At 28.5% G+C, this 20168-nt stretch overlaps 1 protein-coding gene across 3 annotated transcripts in view; it reads left to right on the plus strand.

The window, feature by feature from the left end:
* Positions 1–20168, plus strand: part of LOC106681918 (mediator of RNA polymerase II transcription subunit 15) — a 220052-nt gene that overhangs the window by 51153 nt on the left and 148731 nt on the right. For 2 of the 3 annotated variants that reach the window (XM_014422499.2, XM_067050385.1), the window contains exons 2-3: positions 428–517; positions 13504–13564. In XM_014422499.2, the coding sequence (XP_014277985.1) occupies positions 428–517; positions 13504–13564 (151 nt within the window). The other variant, XM_067050386.1, reaches the window with a different exon arrangement.

The raw sequence follows: 20168 nt of genomic DNA on the forward strand, positions 1-20168 counted from the left end.
GGTTGTAGGGGTTAAATAACGAGTGGGTTCCTAAAATATTATGAAACACAGAACTGACGGATAAACGTCTGAGTGGTAGACCGAAACGTAGATGGGAGGATTGTTTTAAAACTGATTTAGTAGAATTGTGTGGGCGTCACTGGAAGGATGTATGTAGAAAGCGATTCGTGGTGTCGGCAACGGACCTTCGGGTACGTTAGGCCTTTATTATTATTATTATTATTACTATATGTTATACAATGTTAACTATTCATAATTCAATGTTAAGAAACCTATAATATATATTCTAATATTACGTGATTAAAATGAGAATAATATACTGACAATGTATTATGACATGAATGGTATTTTTACAGCAATAAAATCTCAGCATTACCTAAAGCCTTGGAGTCAAATGAGTTGAAATTATTTTTTCTTTTTTTTCCAGAAAAAAATGAGAACGAAGACCCTAAACACGGAGGTTCTTAATAACACAACCCCACCCCAGCAGCAGCAGGCGCAAATAATAATTGAGCAGGTATTTAACTAATTATATTTATAATCTTTATAGATGTATCCTTTATTGTCATTTTTTTAAATACTTATTTCAATGAAAGTTCAACTCAGTTCAATGCTAAAAAGAGTAAAAATTCTTATAACAACTGTTTGCAGATATATCTCCAGTCATACGAAATAACTAGGGAAAGTCTAAAAATTTTCAGGAAAATAATTCCACTTTTGTATAATATGGATAATTTCTGTTTTCAAAAGAAAGTTTTTTTTTGTTTTTGTACGGTATATTAAAATAAACATTATAAGGTCACATTTGTTAGTTAATTCATTGTCATTTTTTGACATACCAACTTATTCCATACTGCCAAAGATTTTTTTTCAAGGCTACCAACATTTTAATTGCATTGTTACAGGTTCCACTTCATCAGAATTCACATCAATTGCTTCATCTGGTAGCATGACAAAAATTAGTCGTGCATGAATACATTATTCTATCCGGTCTAGTTTGTTTTGTCAAACAATATCAAAATAAGGTGTAGATAGTTGACCGTAGATTAATGCTTGAAGAAGTTTGTCGGGGGGTGCGGTCAGCAAAGAACAACATAAATAAACAAAACCATATTTATTTATTTTATGCCGACGTTTCGACCAGAGTTTCAGGTCTTCATCAGGGCTATAGAACAGAAGAGATAACAACAACATTTAGAGTAACATACAATTGAAAAGGAATAGTATACAAACAAATTTAGAATTATATAAAATACTGAATTAAATCATAAATGATAAAAAATGATAACTGATAATTGAATATTACAAAAATTTTAATTGATTGATATTTGTGGAATTGTATGGTAGTAAATTGAAAACAGTGACTAATATAATATCATGTAGGTAAGAACATAAGTATAATATAAGATATCTTATATTATACTTATCTTCTTACCTATTCTAATAATATAAGATATCTTATATTATACTTATCTTCTTACCTACATGATATTATATTAGTCACTGTTTTCAATTTACTACCATACAATTCCACAAATATCAATCAATTAAAATTTTTGTACTATTCAATTATCAGTTATCATTTTTTATCATTTATGATTTAATTCAGTATTTTATATAATTCTAAATTTGTTTATATACTATTCCTTTTCAATTGTATGTTACTCTAAATGTTGTTGTTATCTCTTCTGTTCTATAGCCCTGATGAAGACCTGAAACTCAGGTCGAAACGTCGGCATAAAATAAATAAATATGGTTTTGTTTATTTATGTTGTTCTTTGCTGACCGCACTCCCCGACAAACTTCTTCAAGAATATCAAAATACTTTTGTTGAAATAACTTTAAGATTTATTTATTTTAATTTAATTATAAATTCGGCTATCAATTCATTTTTTTTGTCCACAGTTAAAATCAAGAAATAAAAAGTTATACCTCAAATTGACAGGAATCAACTAAAGTTTGACCTTAATCACAACTTCACTCAGCCATATAGGTGTCATAGATCCCACTTATCAAAAGTATAAGTTTTATTGGCAAATTAAAATTCTTTAACTAAAACCTATTCAATTTATTTCAGACTTCATATTTGTGCCTTTCAAATAGATATTACAAATCGACATTCTCAATAAAAATTTAACTTATCTACAGGAGATGCTCCAAAAAAAATTTTTTTTTGGTCATAATTTTCCAAAAGTGGATAATTGATAAAACATTTCTCATATAGTTAATTAAAAAATCGTAAATTGAGACTTTGTTATAGTATTAGCATTTGATAATAATTTGTCAAGCCTATTAATAGAATTGAATTTAAAAAAAAAAAAAAAGTTTGAGACAAAAAAAATTCCAATGATACTAGAGTAACTGGCAATTTATAACTTCCTAGTAACACTTTGGTAAACTGGTCAATCCAGTTCTTCAGTTCTACAAACAAATTACTAGAACACATCCGTTTCCGTCTTACATACATTTCTGAAACATCCCGTCATCTTTCATTTCTTTCCTGAGCGAGTGATAAAAACTAAGATGTGTACCAATTACTTTGATTTGTTGGACATTAATTTCTCGTAGATGTTATCCGCAAAAAATTATAAATTCGTATCAACAACTTAGCTAAATTTTAGAATTTAGTGCTAAAGTTCATAAAAAAAAGAAATTCGGGCTATTATTGAGCAGCACCCAGAGTAGTCAATGTGCTCACGCATCAGTGATCGACACCCTTCATAAAGAAAATAAATTCCTCCCCTCACTTTTATTGGTTTATTTATTTTATAAGATTCAAAAAAACTTACTATTTTTCTTCTATCTTCCTGACTGGACGACATATGGGCGTATGAAACCTCTTATCGGTCACAATTTTTTGATTTACGTATTTTATCATGAAAATAAAATCTCTAATATCAAAGAGTGGTTAATTTTTGTTTTGTTCATGGTCGATCGCAAAGTTTCCTTATCAAAAATAATAATAATAAATCAGATGTTTGATACTGAATTTAATATTAGGTCTGAAATTTGCCCTGAGACACAAAACATAATTTTTTATCATAACACTACTTCATCTAAATGACAATGAAATATCAGGCTCATTTACTCATCACCAAAATAGCGCACACTGTTAAATGTTTACTTTTAGTATAGAATGTTTATGATGTGTCAATTACCCAACTTTCCAGTTTTAAAATTATTGACGGAGGTAACTTTCCTCCTCCCATTCCGTTAGGCTCCTGTTAGTACAAGAGCCCAAGAGGAGAAAAAAGGCAGTTATCTCATCCCAATTTATGATTACTTTAATGAAAGCTGTGTATAATTACTAGTCAAAATTGATTAGTCTGCCAAGTATAGGTAGGGGGAATAAAAAATGGCAGCTGTTTCAAAGCGATAAAAAACACTAATTTTTCATTCGGAGCTCTATATCTTAAAAAGTAGGAACAACACAAGAAAACCTAAGGGAACGTAATTTAAAGAAGAGTAAATTTGCTAAAATATGAGCCCTAATAGAGTTATTTAAGCTTAATAGTTTTCGAGATATAGCTTTTTAAAAAGCAACATTTCATAAAAATGTTGTATGGGACGTACTAAAAGATCAGTAGTTAGTGAATTTATTTTGAAAAAATTATATCTCAAAAACCATTTGACGTACAGATCTCTATTAGCACTCAAATTAAAGCTAATTTAATGTGCTATAAAGCAGTTTATGATGTTTATCTTCGTATGAGTAATAGTTTACATGAAATTTGCTAAAATAAATTGATTTATAGTTGTTCGGACAAATTTTCATTTGCCAAATTTATATTCACATGTGAATATCATAAAAACTACTACCCCTACGAAGATAAGTGTCATAAACTACTTTATAGTAAGTTAAATTTCCTTTATTTTGAGTGTTGGCAGACATATGTATCTAGAGATATATTTTTTCAAAAATCCAACATTTTATACGAACTACTAGAAATTAACATTTTATAAGTTTATTTTGTCAAATATCATAAAAACTACTACTCCTACAAAGATAAACATAATTAACTATTTTGTAGTAAATTTAACTAGCTTTAATTTGAGCGCTGGCAGACATCAGTACGTCCAATGGTTTCGGAAATGAAGTTTTTCATAAATCAAATTTATTGTCCGAACATCTATAAATCAATTTATTTTAGCAAATATCATGAAAACTATTATTCCTACGAAGGTAAAGGTAATAAACTTCTTTATAGTCTATTAAACTAGCTTTAATTTGAGTGCTAATAGACATCTGTACCTCACATAGTTCCTGAGATATAAATTTCTAAAAATAAATGAACTAACTACTAATCTTTCAGTAGATTTTTAAGAAATTTTGCTTTAGCATTTAGATATTTAGATATTTAGATATAGCTATATCTCGAGAACTATTGGACGTAAATAACTCTTTTAGGGCTAATATTTCAGCAAATTTACTCTTCTTTAAATAATGTTCTCTTAGATTTTCTTAGATGTTATTGGTAGTTTTTGAGATATAGAGCTCCGAATGAAAAATCAATGTTTTTTTAAGGTTTTGGTACAGGCCATTTTTTAATCCCCCTACCTATACTTGGCAGACTCATCAATTTTGACTAGTAATTATACATAGTTTTTATTGAAGTAATATAAAATTGGGGTTGCACTATTACTTTTTTGAGAAAAAATACCTGACCAATCCTTGGTCCCAACGAAAGTTAAGAAGCGGAGGCATCCCAACTTTGGATTTGATTCTGGGTATGGATGTTATAAGCTTTTAACAAAACCTTTTTTTGTTTTAAAAATTGATTGTTGAAAATTATAAATTGCATGAAAATAAAAATACGAAATCACAAATCACTAAGATGAAAACTTATTTTTCATGCTGCCATATTTTGCTTTGATGTCAGATTGTATATTTTTTTCACTACCTGTCAATTAGCTTAATATATAAAAAGAAAAAGTGCTTATTTGATTTTTAAATAAAAAACTATTTAATAGAAAACACAATACATTTTAATCTGCCTTAGAACCTTGTTATACCTTATTTATACCAGCAGGTTCAGATTTTCTTTTGAATCATTATTGATTGTCAGATGAGGAAAATGTAGAAGATTAAAAATGATATAGGTTAATGATAATTAATTTAGGAAGATGGAGTGAATGAGACTTCACAAAACATATAAACTTAAATTTGTAAATGTTATTTTATTTTTGTTGTTATTAACAACCTCAATATTCAATATAACCAGAATATTCAGTTATATTTAGGTTGAATTATAACAGCTATAAAAATTATTATTTTTCTTTTTTTTTTAGTTAAAAAGAATATCGTATTGTTGAAGGTAAATTAGGGTGACTGCAACTCATAAATTAGGAGTCCTGAAGATGATTTGATTGTTATGAGTTTAAACTCTAATTTCCTTATTCATCTGTCCTTATTATCCTTTACTAAAATCGTTATTGTTTCTCAAGTATTTCCTTATTCATTTACTGCTCTAATTAATAATGATACCCCACATGAGTAATATGAAACTTTTTAAACTGTTTCTTTTGATAAATATTAAACCTATATACATTCAAAGGTGATGGGTATCTGTGATTAATTTTATCCATTCATACCATATCTAATGAAAAAAATTAAATGAATTTGACAATAGCATAAATTAATAATTAGAAACATAAATAATCTAAACTTATTACTAAACCTACATAAATCAAACTTATTTACATTTAGCTGAAGGAACTAAATTTGTTCTCGCCATGTGCAAAAATATTGGTAGATATAATCTCATAATTTTTTTTTTTTCATTTTGTTGCTTACATAATATGGAGTATATTGATGATTTTCACTTTTCCGAGTATGGATTTCTTTAGGTATTGAAGAATGTGCTAACTAAAAAAATTTGTGAATTCTCAAATTGGAATGTACAATTTTTAGTCAAACCATCATCTACAAAATTTTTCATAATTTATTTTTTTATTAAATTTTTTTAACCTTCTTTTTAATTATTTGTTCCAATGCCTACCTACCATCTTAAAAAATAAATATCACATTTTGGTATTCTATCTAATTGAATTTTTGCATTGCTAATATTTTTCTTGATCCATTTTTTTGTCTATCAAAACTAAAATTAACAGTTGATGAAATAATTTTATGATCTTACATTTTCTGTTTTATATTTCTAAAGCAATGGAATCATACAGGGTTGTACTTGGGTTTGATGTTAGTGAACTTCAATGTGTGAGAATGAGCTCAAGAATGTGATTCCTGATATAGGAAGATCCAAGTGAACTGGGTTAACAGGAATTGTATTCTAAAAAGTTTCTGAATCATGTTTGTAGTTTCTGATGTGGTCAACATAAACCTTGGTTAAACTTTTGCTGACATACCTTTTATGACAAATTAATCTTCGTAAACAACTATTAAAATATTTGAACATATTTATTGTATGTTATAAAAAAATATTCAAAGTAAAATGACTTTATCATTTTAAAACAATGTTGCAAGGTAATTTCAGACTCAAACATAGATCTGACTATATTTTATACCTTACTTTAATGCCAACTTCTATGTAACAATTTATTAATTTAAGCCTGTTTTTGTTCCCCATTATTCAATCTTCCTTAAGCATGAATGAGATTTATTTGGTTTCTACTATTTTATGTTCCGAGTTCTCTGTACAATAATAGATGAAACATTCTTTTTTTTAATATAGAATTCAATCATAGTCCATGCTGCTTAATTTTTCAGTGATTGGCTGGTTTGAGTTTTTTTAATTGTATGTGTAAGTTTCATAATGTCAGCAAAATAAAAAATTTATGAACAAAATTATATATAATTATAGCAGGGCTTTATTATTTATTAAAATTATTTGCTTGAAAAAAATTAATTTTTATTAAATTAATAATGTGTTTTTACTTCAAGAGGGCTGTTGCTACCCTCCCTTCTGCCACACACTAGATACGCCCATGTATCCATATATGTGATATTTTTTTTTTTAATATCTTTATTGAAATTTACAACTGTATATTATTTAATACATTCAGTAAATTTTATCTCAGTTAAAATGGAGTATTACAGGCGTGTAGAGAAACTACCCATTGGTAGCACTCTAATTATGTGGTCTTGAAAATATTTATCATAAAAAATTAGAAATTTAGTTTTAATATTTTAGAATATAAAATTTCACTCCATAACCTTTTGATAAGAAATAAACCAATTCCAACTCTGGTAAAATATTAAAAATATGTTTATGGTTTATCAGAGCATATTTTGCAAGTGTTCACTCAAGGGCTTTTTCTTTAATTTTTTTTAAAATTAATTTTATTCAATAAAACCAAAAACAAAACATAATGTTCATAATATTAATTGAGTAGTTCTTAAACTTTTTATGAAGTCAGATTTATTTAAGCACAATAATAAAAAAAAAAGAAAATATACTGTATGAAATATAATTATTTATAATATTAAAAGATGTGTTATAGTACCCTCTCCTACCTATATTATAGTACCTAAAATTTTCAATTTTTTGATTATTTTTCTTGTTTCACAAAACTGTATAAAACAAAAAAATATTTATCAATATCTTATGTATCAATTTATTGATAAATCTATTTATTGATTAAAGAAATCTTATTTGAATAATCCAACATATAAGATTAATTATGACATCTCAATTTTTGACAAATTATTTTGAAATAGATTAAAATTTTTGTCAAAAACTAAATAATTTTATGTTATAATGAATAATTTTATTAATATAAATCTTGAAATTAAGTTCATTGTTTTTATGCTGGTATTGTCATTATTTTTATGACATTATCCACTCTATTCCTTCATAAGTTAGTAAATATTTGGAATAGTTTCAAAGAAGAAGGTGTTCTATTTATTATTTCTGTAAGATCGTACCTCATTTTCCTTAAAAATAATTTTTTAACCATTCATTGTATTTACAGAATTATCTTTTATTTTTAATTGATCTTGTCTCACTTTCACCACTTAAATTAATCAAAAATTATTTATTTATTTTTTTTTACTGAATAACAGTTGCCGAATTGACCATCAATGTCAGGAAAAGCAAAATAATGCATATAGACTGGGAACAGGAAAACATTGAAATACTTTGAAAAGGTGAACCAATAGAATTGGTGGATGAATACCCTTACCTAGGAACAGTGATCAGCTGGAATGGAAAGGTAGACCAAGAGATATCCAATAGAATAAAGAAGGCAAATTCAATATACTAACACCAGGTAGAGAAGAATGTTAAAGTACATATCTTCAAGGCTGTATACCTACCTACCCCCTTTACAGAAGTAAAAGCTGGGTACCATTAGATAAGCACCTAAGCAGAGTTACTGCAATGGAAATAAGATACCTTCGGAGAGTGGCAGGCTAAACTAGAAGGGATCGCATAGGAAATGAGAGGACAAGAGAGGATGTTAGAACTGTCCCTATAAAGGATACCATTGAAAATAGACAACTCTGATGGTTTGGACATCTCTGTCGGATGAGTGAAGATAGGGACACAAGAAAATATTTTGAGGCCAGACCAACAGGAAAATACCCAAGAGGGAGACCCAGAATGCAATGGGAAGACTACATCTCCAAAGTGGGAGAGAGAAAAGGAACTGGGATGCCATGAGGGTGCTGGCTCGGGATCAATAGGCTTGGTTTGTCTGGAAAAAGAAGAACAATTGCATGTAATGATTGTTATATCACTGCCTCGAATAGTAATACATCTAACAAAAAAAAATTTTTTTTTTTTATTTTGTGTTTGAAATATTCTATAAATTGTACCATAGAGTAAAGTTAATTTATAACAACTATAACAGCTTTAAGAAAGTCTGCAGTACATTTGTAATACATTCAATTCAAAATAAATTATTTTTTTTTTTTTTTGTAAAATGTGCCACTATTCAGGAATATACTCTTAGCATTGTAAATATTAACTATTATTTTCATTTTTTCTAGATAAAATTGTTACAAAAAACTGGTATCAAGATAAATTGATTGCTAAATAACAATGCACTATTAAAAAAAATTGATTCAATAATAGTATCTAAATTTGTATGATTCATTATAATAATCTGTTTATTTATATATCTTTAATCATTCTATTTTAGAATATCATTTATATCTAAAATATAACATACCTTTAATATTATAAATTCTTGGTAGTTATTATGCATGGGCTTTTAGCCATCGAAATCTTAGTAGAAAGAATTTTCTTAGCTTTAAGACACTAAGTGCTCTTAAAACTAGATTGAGTTCAGATAACTTGAAAAATACAATAAAGTAAAATTTTAATTTGTATCATAAAAAATTAGAACTTTTTTGTCACACAAAGCTCGTTTACATAAATTGAGGTATAGAGCTACAAATATAATTAAAGTGATTTTGAACATTTTTTTAGAAAAGCCATGCATGATTCATATAGGTTAAGTGCACCAGTTATTGACAGGTCAATTTATTTTTTTATATATATATTAATAGTTTAATGCCAACAACCGTTTCAAAATGAGCACCAGTTGTAAGTTGAGAGTTTATCTTACAACTGGCACCAATTTTGGCATCAAACTCTTAATATTTAAAAATAAGAAGGTTGATCTGTCAATGACTAGTGCACTTACCCTAATTGTTTTTTTCGAACAATTATTATTGGATCAGCAGTTCTCAAACTACATCAGAAATAAATTTGTAAAATAATGTTGAGCTTTTCTAAATATCAAACATAAAAATAAAATTAGACAAATTGGATTTATCTGATTTGAAATAGAAATTTTAAAAAGTCAATAAACCAGAAAAAAATTTACTTATTATACAATAACATCAAACAATTATGCAAAAAAGAAATAGCAAAACATTTTTCATGTAATTTTCAAAATGTGTTGTATTTTAATTTTTCCAAAAATCTTATACAAGATCCATTTGGTGCTCCAAGTGACTATTTGGAGAAAAAGAAATTCATCTCCATTCTTTATAGATTGTAAGATGAAAATAATAAAAATTATGCACAGTATTTCAACAAATATAAATTTTTCTTTAAATCAGTAATGTTTTGAGTATAAAGTCATCATCATTTATCATTTGTATTGTTTAATTGAAGTAAGTCAATTTTCTAATACACCTGTTACAAATCACTGTTTATGGTTGAAACATTGTTCTCAAGAAAAATATACATTTGGTGAAATATTGAGTAACCTTTATATTGTATGGAATTATAACCTTTTGAATTTCAACTCAAAAAATTTTTAATTTAACACAAAAATGTATTTAGTACATTACAAGAGGCTAAGGGTGTATCACCTTAGAGAGGGTGCTAAATACTTTGGATGACATTAAAAATAGACTAAAAAAGACAAAATATGAATAAATGCTTTTATCGTATTTTGAATCTCAACCCTGACTTTAAATATAACAAAAGATCAGATTTGGTATGTTTTGTTAAGCATGCACACTATGAAGACATTAATTAGTTTGGAAAACTGGATTTATTCCCTTTAGCATCCCCACACCTCAATAATTGATTTTTTTATTATTTTATCCACCACTTTCAATAAAGTAATAACAACTAATGAATACTTTTTCACAAAAACATATCAATATTTTTTCAGTCGAGTAGATCCCTCATTTTGGAAGTATTGGCCATTTTTTTAATGAGCTTTTTATTTATAGCTTGTAGCATACTATGGAATCATTTGTACTAAGTCTGTATTCTCATCATTTGCCGGCTATTTCTCTCCGTCCCTTGTATGGTATCAGAGATCCTCAGTTGTTGAAGATTCCTGCCCCCACTCCATCCCTCCATTTGCACTTCAGCTTGCCACATGTATGTATACCATCCAGGATATTCGTGTACCACCTACTGTCCACTCATTCATCACTCATCCTTATAATATAGCCAAGCAATTTTAATCTTCTTGACATAATAGCAGAAGCTAATTTCCTTGTAGAAATGAAAAATTTTGTGTTTTTCCTTGATCTCATATGGCTATTCCTTCATGAGGGTCTTAGAATTCTCCTCTAAATTATTCTTGGAAACCTATTATATGGTTTTATTGCTGAGGGTCCATATTTCTCCCCCTTATGTGACTACTGGTCTTCTGAGGGTCTTTTATAGCATAAACATGGTGGTATCCTTAAGGTTAAGAAAAAAGGCTCTTTTTCCTGCTGAAATTTACCTTTTTGCCTCATCTTTCTGGTACAGGGTTGTGTTAATAATATAGCCAAGGTACTTAAAGTTTCTGGCCATTCCAAATTGTACGGCCCTGTTTCATAGTGACTATGCCTTTTTGTTTGCTGTTATTACCATAATCTTGGTCTTTAATATGTAGCACAATCTTCTTTACCTCTAAATCTGGCATTTTAAAGGCCATCCTTATGCCCTGAAGGGATGTTCTCCTGATGAATAGGCCTGAACTTGGGTCATTCTTGTATAAACTGTCCCTTACTGATTTAGTTCTGCTCTATGATGTAGAGCAATGTTAAACAGGAGGTGAGTTATTGGATTTCTCTGCCTTGGGCCTCTTCCCATATCAACTGGCCCTATTACTCAAAATGCTTTACTTATAGGTTATACTTGCCATTTATTATATTATTAATCAATTTAGTTTATTTAGTAACTCCAGTTCATGCATGATATTAGTTTGTTCAGTAAAATTATATCATAGGCTGCCCTAAAATCAAAAATATTCATGTTGTCAGCTGATATTCTTCCATCTTCTCTGAAATGTGCCTGGGGTTGAAGATTTACTCAATAGTAGCTATAGGGCCGGAAACCAGTATCAGCTCTACCTATGCTAGTACCCATACTATAAATATAGATTTATAGTATTAATACTTGTTAAGAACTACGAAGAAAATTTTATATGCAGTATTATTCAAACTAATCTCTTAATAGTTGCTGAGTATGGCTAATTCTCCTTTCTTCTTATTCTTCTACATTGGAACTATTGTGCTTGTTGTACTGTATGTAAAGTTATGCAGTTTAAATACCAAGTTGCTCGTATGATACTCTGAAACATTTTGGATCAAATAATTTAAGTATTATAAATTGTTAAAGATCAGTCAATGGTCAATGTAAAAAAATATAAAAAAACAAATTTCTTTTTTCATTTATTTTTCCACAAATTACATTTCATTATAACCATCATTAAGGATAAATTAATGTGCACTAGATAACTCGGGCAAATAAAGATATAAATAAAAAACAGAAGTTATTGTTTTGTATTTCTTTAGACTAGTGATTTCTTCTCAACAATATATAATCATCATAACAGTCAACCATCAAATCTGTATACTTTTGTATCCTGTTTATGTCTTTTTTCATTAATGTGAATCTATGAGGTATAGGCTCTAATGGATTTAAGTAATTGTTTTTATTATATTTAATTTAGTTAGTTAGGCAAATATCAAGTACAAAAGTTCTTACAAAGCCTTAGAAATATAGATTTTCTTATTCTTGACACATAGTCAATTAATCATATATTACGCAATAAATATTATTGCCTGTATACTAAAAATTAATATTAGGCTGATGTGATGGATGGAAGTGCATACCACTAAACCAAGGAATTTTAATATAATTCAAATTTAAATTTAATTCAAACTCCTTTCTTTTGGTAGTGTAGTCCTCCATCCATCAACCAGTCCTGAGAATGACCGTCATTGTGAGTCAGAACATTGGCCATTAATAAATAATTGAAAACCATTTTGGTTTTTTTTTACCTCAGCCTTGACCATTTTCTAATTCACATATGGTCATTCTTCTATGTTTAGTATTATTTTGTTTATAGTAGTTATTGGTTTTAACCCATGGAATTGAAATATAACTAATATTGAAAAATATAACTCTTACTTTTTACTTGAATAGTCTGAACAATATAGTTAATTGATAATGTGTCAAAATTAAGTTTTCAGTAACTGATATATAAGCCTTAGTTCATAAGCCATACCAAGAAATAAAACATTTTATTAATAAATATGTTCAATATATTTTAATTCTTTTCGATTATAGAAATTTTACTTTTTCATCAATTATTAATAGGGAAACCACAATCTTAAAAATTAATAAATAGTCGAAAAATATACAAAATAATGCAGCCCCAGTTTCAAACCCTCTCTAAAGAAGTTCTTAAGTTGGTGCGTTTATTACCTGTTGGTAGTTAAAAATAGAGTTGTCATGAAGACTTCTTCTAAACTTTTATTTAAAAAGAATATGTAATGAGGTTCTACAGTTAGGATTATGCGATAAAAATAGATTATTAATTTTATTTTTAAGGAGTATTTGATGAAGAGTAAGAACTACAGAAAACAGCATTTTTTCTATCTAGATATACTGCACATATATATTAAATTCAGCTTAGTGACCAATGTACACCATTGTAATAGGTATGAATATTTTTATTTATATGTTGGGATTTTTGTATGAATTGAAAAAAACTGGAAGCTTTACCACGGTTTATAGTTAGTAGTATAAGCCAGCTGCCGGTAGGTTGTGTTAACTGACAGATCTGTTGATGTTGCAGGAGCCGACAGTGGCGCCACCGCTCCCGCCTCGGTCGCCGCATGAACAACACTCAGTGCAAGGTAAGCCTCTCTGTTCTTGTGATACTTTCTTGTACAGTTTCCTTTTCAGCTGGACCGTCATCTGACGAATATTCATCCGAAGAACAAAACTGGAGGATTGCTTCAGCCGAGGTATTTGACGAACTATTACCTCTAGCCTAATAATGATTTAGAAATTTGTTTATCAGTAATTGGGACCTGTCATTCTGATACTTATCACTGGGTGGCCACCCTCGGTGCCTTATCTGATCCCCATCTCAGCTTTATCTAGATCATGGTAGCTAATCGACTCTCGTAGCTACGGTTATATTCAAATGATTCATTAATTATTTGGGTTTATATGAATTAGAAATTCAGAATTATTTTAACGCAGAATTAGTCTAATTACGGAAAACTTGGTCGGAGGATGTTGTCTAATTATATCCCTAAAAAAAGATTTATTGCTGTTACATCTTAATGCTGTACTAAGTTACTGCAACCAAATAGCTACTGTTTATTCCAGAGTGGTGGGACAGTATTAGTCCCGGGAGCCGAAGCGACCTTTGTGTATCTCATCCAGTACACCCCAGAACGAATCAAGGTATGAATTGGAAAGTGGTCTATTTTTTCCTCCCCCAGCGGCATGTAGAATCAAAAATGAATAATATGCTGTATTATAGTAAATTTTTAAAATGTTTCAGCGACCTTTTAACGTTTTTCTGGAGACTTTAACGCGTTTTCATAACCGTTAAGATTTGAATCGAGATTGGTATCAACGGATCCTAAAGTACAACAGTTAAAATTACTTCAAATATATTGTTAGCCTTCATTGCTTACGTTTCCAGTCCATTTGAAATCTGTACTCTGGGGTATCCCCCAACTTGATGACTTCAACCTCTTCCGGCCCTCAGTGAGTAGCTACAAATTAAAATTAAAGACAGATTCAACAAACTTTATTACTGATATACTTAGGTTCAAATTAGAACGGTAAGCAAAGATATTCTCATTATAAATTGAAGAAATGAATAAAAAATATATAAACATTTTTTTTTCTATTTCCAACAAAATTGAACGTACAACCTGTCTTGTCGTGACATTCACTTTAAATGTTAAAAACGCATGGTTTCCTATAAACTTTCACTTCATTGAATGATGACGGTTCTTCTTCGCCCACTTTTTGGAGTACATTTAACATTATCTAACCATCCAATAAATTAAAATATTTTATTATAGATTTCTTAACATTCTATTTTTTTTTTTTTTTTTTTTTTTTTTTTTTTACCAGCTTTAGTAGGTTAGTATTGGTTTAATTAGTTTAAAACCGGCTTACTGAATTTATAAATTGATATCAAGTTATGTGGAAAGTATAAAAAATAATGTTGTCATGCTTGATGATTCACTGGTTAAGTATTTATTGATAATACATTACATTTTGATGTAATTTAGTTATTATATATAAATTCTTTTTACTCATTATTTAATTTTTGGATAAGGATATTTTTTCATGCTCGTTTGTTCTCTTTTCAAGGAAAGAAATCTTTAAATCTTCTTATTTCCTTTATTCCTTTATTTTAATCTTTGGACATCGTTTCGGACAGGTTGTCCATTATCTATCCCATCTTAATTGCTTGATTTCTTCATTTTACTTTTAAGGAATTTGTCCTGGTTATAAAATTACATATTTTCAGTCTTTTGTTCTTAGACTATCCATCTACTCCTCAACTTCTTGCATAATAGTCTGCCTGACTAATTTTATTTGTTTAAAGTCTTGGCTTAAATCTAAAAACTTATTTAATGATTTTCTTGAATAGGTTATTGGAGTGGTTCGTATTGAACCGAATACTATAGATTGAATCTACAATAAAAATTGTTTACAGATGTAAAATTCTTAAGAGATTCACACATCTAATTTTATGAACTCATCTCGGTTCGGCGAATTTTCGTTGTATACGTGTTGAAAAAAACTGAAAAATCTCCCACTATCGGGGAATCTATTTTATGCACGACTGGTTCTCTTTAGAAGAAATTAATTCCCCGCCCTCGTTATCTTCGGAGATTCGCTCCGGTCAGTCGCAGGGTCGAATCCAAGATGGTAAATTCTGGATATAACACGATATCTCGTTGGCACCGGAGGATAAAAAATGGGGACTGGAGTGGTGTCGGAAACTTATTACCATATTCAGTATGTCGTAGGTGTTTTATCTATGAGGCCTTGCCTCAGTGACAATTGCCCGTGTGAAAGATATTCAGTATTCATTTTTTACCCCGCTCATAACAAAGCACGATGTATATTGCAATAACCTACTTTTATTGAAGGTTTTAATGGTCTGGCGAACAATAAATTCTTATTATCTCTGTTTGACTGCTTGGAAATTCAACTCCTCTTGTCAAGGCGTAGTAATTTTCTGTTAATTTTTTCAGTTTGGTATGCTTGTTTCACTATGCTTTTTTTATAATTTTATAAGTTCCGAGATAATATTGAAAACCATTTAACCATTTAAACGCTATTAGCACTATTTCAGAGACAAGAAAGGCTTATTTTGTTCATTGCTTCGTAATCTCTTACCTAAGCAGTTTGACTCTATGGCGATTATGGGCGTAGGAGAGAAATGTGGTTTCTTCTTCATACACTGTGAATGTAATGTATGGTCATAGATTATGCCGTCCCTGTTAACCGGTTGACCTGAACGGAGGTTAAAAAGACAATGGGCCTCCTGATTCACTGATAATGCAAAACTTGATTCAAGATTCCCATACCGCAATTCTATGGAAGGTAAATTCATTAATAAATTTACCTAATGAATTCAGGTCCATTTCTTAACATATTATGAATGAATAATTATATTAATAATATTCTCTTAATATTTTAAGTTCATTTACTGGATGAGCTGTGCATTTATTTAATGAATTGGAATGAATAACTCTTTCTAATTAAATTTCTTTATTTAAATTTATCCTTTACAACATTACTATTAAATGTAATAGTAATAATAAAGTGTATATTAACAATGAGTGTAGATTGAATTGAAAATTGTTGATGAAAAATCCTTAATTTCGTCCAAACATTTTTCCCTAAGAATGTTTCATTTGCCTCTTACCAGGTTTCATCTAATATACTTTTAATGCAGATTGGTTCCATTATTCTGATTAAATACAAATGTAGTGAGGAACGTCTTGGGGGGTTTCACCGACCGAGGTGCCTATTATTTATCCACTCCAATAATTTGAAAAACTAATTATAGTCAATTTTGAATTATACTTCAAATCGCGAAAATTGTGGTGCAATATTTAATTCAGTTGCTCATTAAGCATTGCCTGATATTGTGTAATATTGATTTATATATGTAAATGTTTAAACCATTTATTGTAGAGGCTAACTCTATTTGTATGGTAGTTGCCCCCAAAACCATATTATTATTAATTTGTTCATTAAGTTAATAAAATTTAACTACCACTGATGTCTTTGAAGTTAAGAAATTGGGACCCAAATATAAAATTAAAATATTTTAAAACACAGTTGAAAAATTAAATTTTTTTATACAGTTGGAAAATGCAGTAATAAAAAGTTTAGATTTTGCCATCCAAAAGATTCTTTAGCAATGTTTTCGACTATAGTTCAAGTTTTTGTCTGATGTTGCCTAATAATTCGAAATTAGGGCATATTTAATTAAAAGTTATCTGACATATTATTTATATTAAACATATACCAGTATATCGTTAGTTTATAACAATGTGAATTCTTGTATTTTTTTAAGTACGCTTAGTTTTTAAGTAGTTTTATGATAAATTTTACATAATTGTATCTTTTAACATTATTTTCGACACTCTTCTCCCTGACTCCGGTGCCATTAAATCTGCGATAATAGAAAATATATATTCTGTTAAAACTTGTTTACATATATAATAACGTATATTCATTTAAATTTATGCATTATTTTATAATAAAAAAAATCAAAGTTTTTTTAAGTAGTAATTAAAACATGAATTTGTAAATCTGTGTTCTTCGGCTTGCAAAAATTGTCAATTAAGTAGATATTGGGATGAATTTTTTTGTTGGTTGATTATTAGTAGTGTTTGATGATTTTAACATAGCGTATTTGATAAATTGAGGTTGATAACTGGTTAGTTTAATATGTTAAAAAGTGAGGTGAATATATATCTAAAATATACATAATAATAATTTCTAATAATGTTATATTATTCTTTATAATAATTTTATATTATAAATAATTTCTATATAGTTACTACATTTTTAGTTTAATATTACTTTTTCTTTTTAGAAATTATTCTGCTCAAATTTGTTTTATCACAAAAAAGATGTATTGTAGTTATATATTTAGTTATTATCATCTTTAACCATTTTTCTGATAAGATTTGTAGGATATGCTGTTTCTGTTAAAACTCATATTGGGCTGCACTTCATGGAAAATAAAGTATTTATCTTTCGAATATTTGGAATGTTATTCAGATTATTTAAATTTCATAAAAGTATTTAAAGTTTATGCTTTAATGAAATTATTTTTAATGAAATGCCCTACAAATAATTCTAATTATAAATACCCTTTTCAAAAAATAGAGATATTAATAATTTCCTCTTCAAGAAGTATATTACAAAATGCTCGAAAATTCTTTTTAGCATTTTCCCTACGTAATATTGCTGTCGATGAGAGATAGATGGAACGAATCCTATTCCCTGGGAGTTCAATCATTGTGGTCTGTGAGGTCAAAAAAGGTCAAAACTCCTACCTGTAGCGCCTTCACAGTCACATACTCTTAAACCGCGTCTATCTCCACCCATTGTCCGACTTCTCGATTTCAATTTACGCTTTAAGCTAGAACAACCTGTTAGATTCTTGAATCAATCCATCATTGTAATGGTCAAATTATTTATTGAACTAATTACAAACAATTAAAATAATATTGATAATATTCAATTTTTAGATACCTACATAATAGGCATTTAATTAGTATAAGTAAATATTTTTCACTTTTAATTGTCAAGTAAATTGGTAAATTTTAAAACCAACTATATAAATTATTAGAGAATGTTGCTTATTATGTACATATGGGCGTTGAGTTTAATTCTTCTTGAAAAATCTGAAAAATTCAGTCCTATTTTTTTCTGTATGTTCCTCAGTCGTCTCAAATTTTATTTCCTGGTAGGTAAAAATCAATTATTTTATTTTTTCAAACTGATTTTTTTTTTGCAAAATCTTTCTTTTCTTCTTGGCTAATTTACTATTTTCGTTTAACACGATGGTTTTTATTTATATTACAATATTGAGGTGAAAATAGATTTTCTTTATAATATTATAAATATTCAATATTTGCTTTTACATCGTTTCGGGCTGTTTCTCCAACTTCTAGTACTATTATCTCTTTTTATATTTTATATTCATTTCTTTTTTCCAAATTTTGTATTATAGTTACATAATTTTTCGAAATTATTATTTATTTATTATTATTATTTATTTAAATATATTCATTTATTTCTCGAAATTTTGTCTTATGGTTATAGTTTTTCAACTAACAATGTTGTGTTATAATTTTTAATTATGTAACTATGAGACGAAATTTCGAAAAGAGAAATGAATTTATTTAACAATAAGGGATAATATTGCTTGTAATGGGAAATCATCCCGAAACTTTGAACAAGCACATATGTAATATTGATAATATAATAAAGGAAGTCTATTTTCATCTCAACATTTTAATATAAAAGGAACAAACAACGTACTTGGAAATAAAATCAAAATTTACATTTTCTAGTTTACGACACTTTGTAGAATGGCGGAGTGATATACCAACAGTGAGTTGAAAAATTCATGCAGTATGAAGAAAAGTAATACTTATTAAATTGTGTATTACAACATTTTTTATCAATACACACCTCACTCCCCCCCCCTGTCACCCCTCCCCAATGGGCGCTTCAGGGCTTTAATGGAACTATCAGTGTTAAACATACCTAATTCTGTTTTTAGAAAAATAAATTTTTTTTTTGTATATAAGTAAGTAAGTAATAAAAATCAAAGCTGAGAGAATTCAGTGTGTATCGCGACCAGTTAAACATGTCGTATTTTTGTTATAATTGTGGCACAATTAACTATAAAAATCAGACTGTCCAAAAGCCAGGGATGTCACAAATTAACCGAAGTCAATGGTACAATCTACGGAGTTGGTCATATACAAAATATAAAAATTTTTTATGTCAAACGAATATTTCTTTTAAACACTGATTTATTGTCATTTCCAAACATTAATAATGTAATTTTATCATGTGATATAACTGTTTCTACAAATTTTTTACCACTACCAATATTATAAGATTTAGAATTTTTTTTTTAATATTTATTTATTGCTATTTACAACTGTACATTATAATGTATTTAGTAAATCTGATCTAAGTTAAATTGGAGTGTTACAGGCGTGAAAAGAAACTACCCATTGGTAGCACTCTAATGACATTTTACATTAGCTAGTCTCGTGGCCATCTTCTTTTCAGGCGCCTCGGAGGATTGTCAGGAATGTAAGAGGATGGAAGATTAGAAACTAGGGGGTTTGAGTGGTTAGAGAGTTTATAATGGAAGGTGTGATATCTGGTTCGGGCTAGATCGGTTACATAGTGAACATTAAGGTCTTTATGTAT

This window comes from Halyomorpha halys, unplaced genomic scaffold, assembly GCF_000696795.3.
Source record: "Halyomorpha halys isolate HHAL.00 unplaced genomic scaffold, Hhal_1.1 Scaffold374.1, whole genome shotgun sequence".
NCBI lineage: Eukaryota > Metazoa > Arthropoda > Insecta > Hemiptera > Pentatomidae > Halyomorpha > Halyomorpha halys.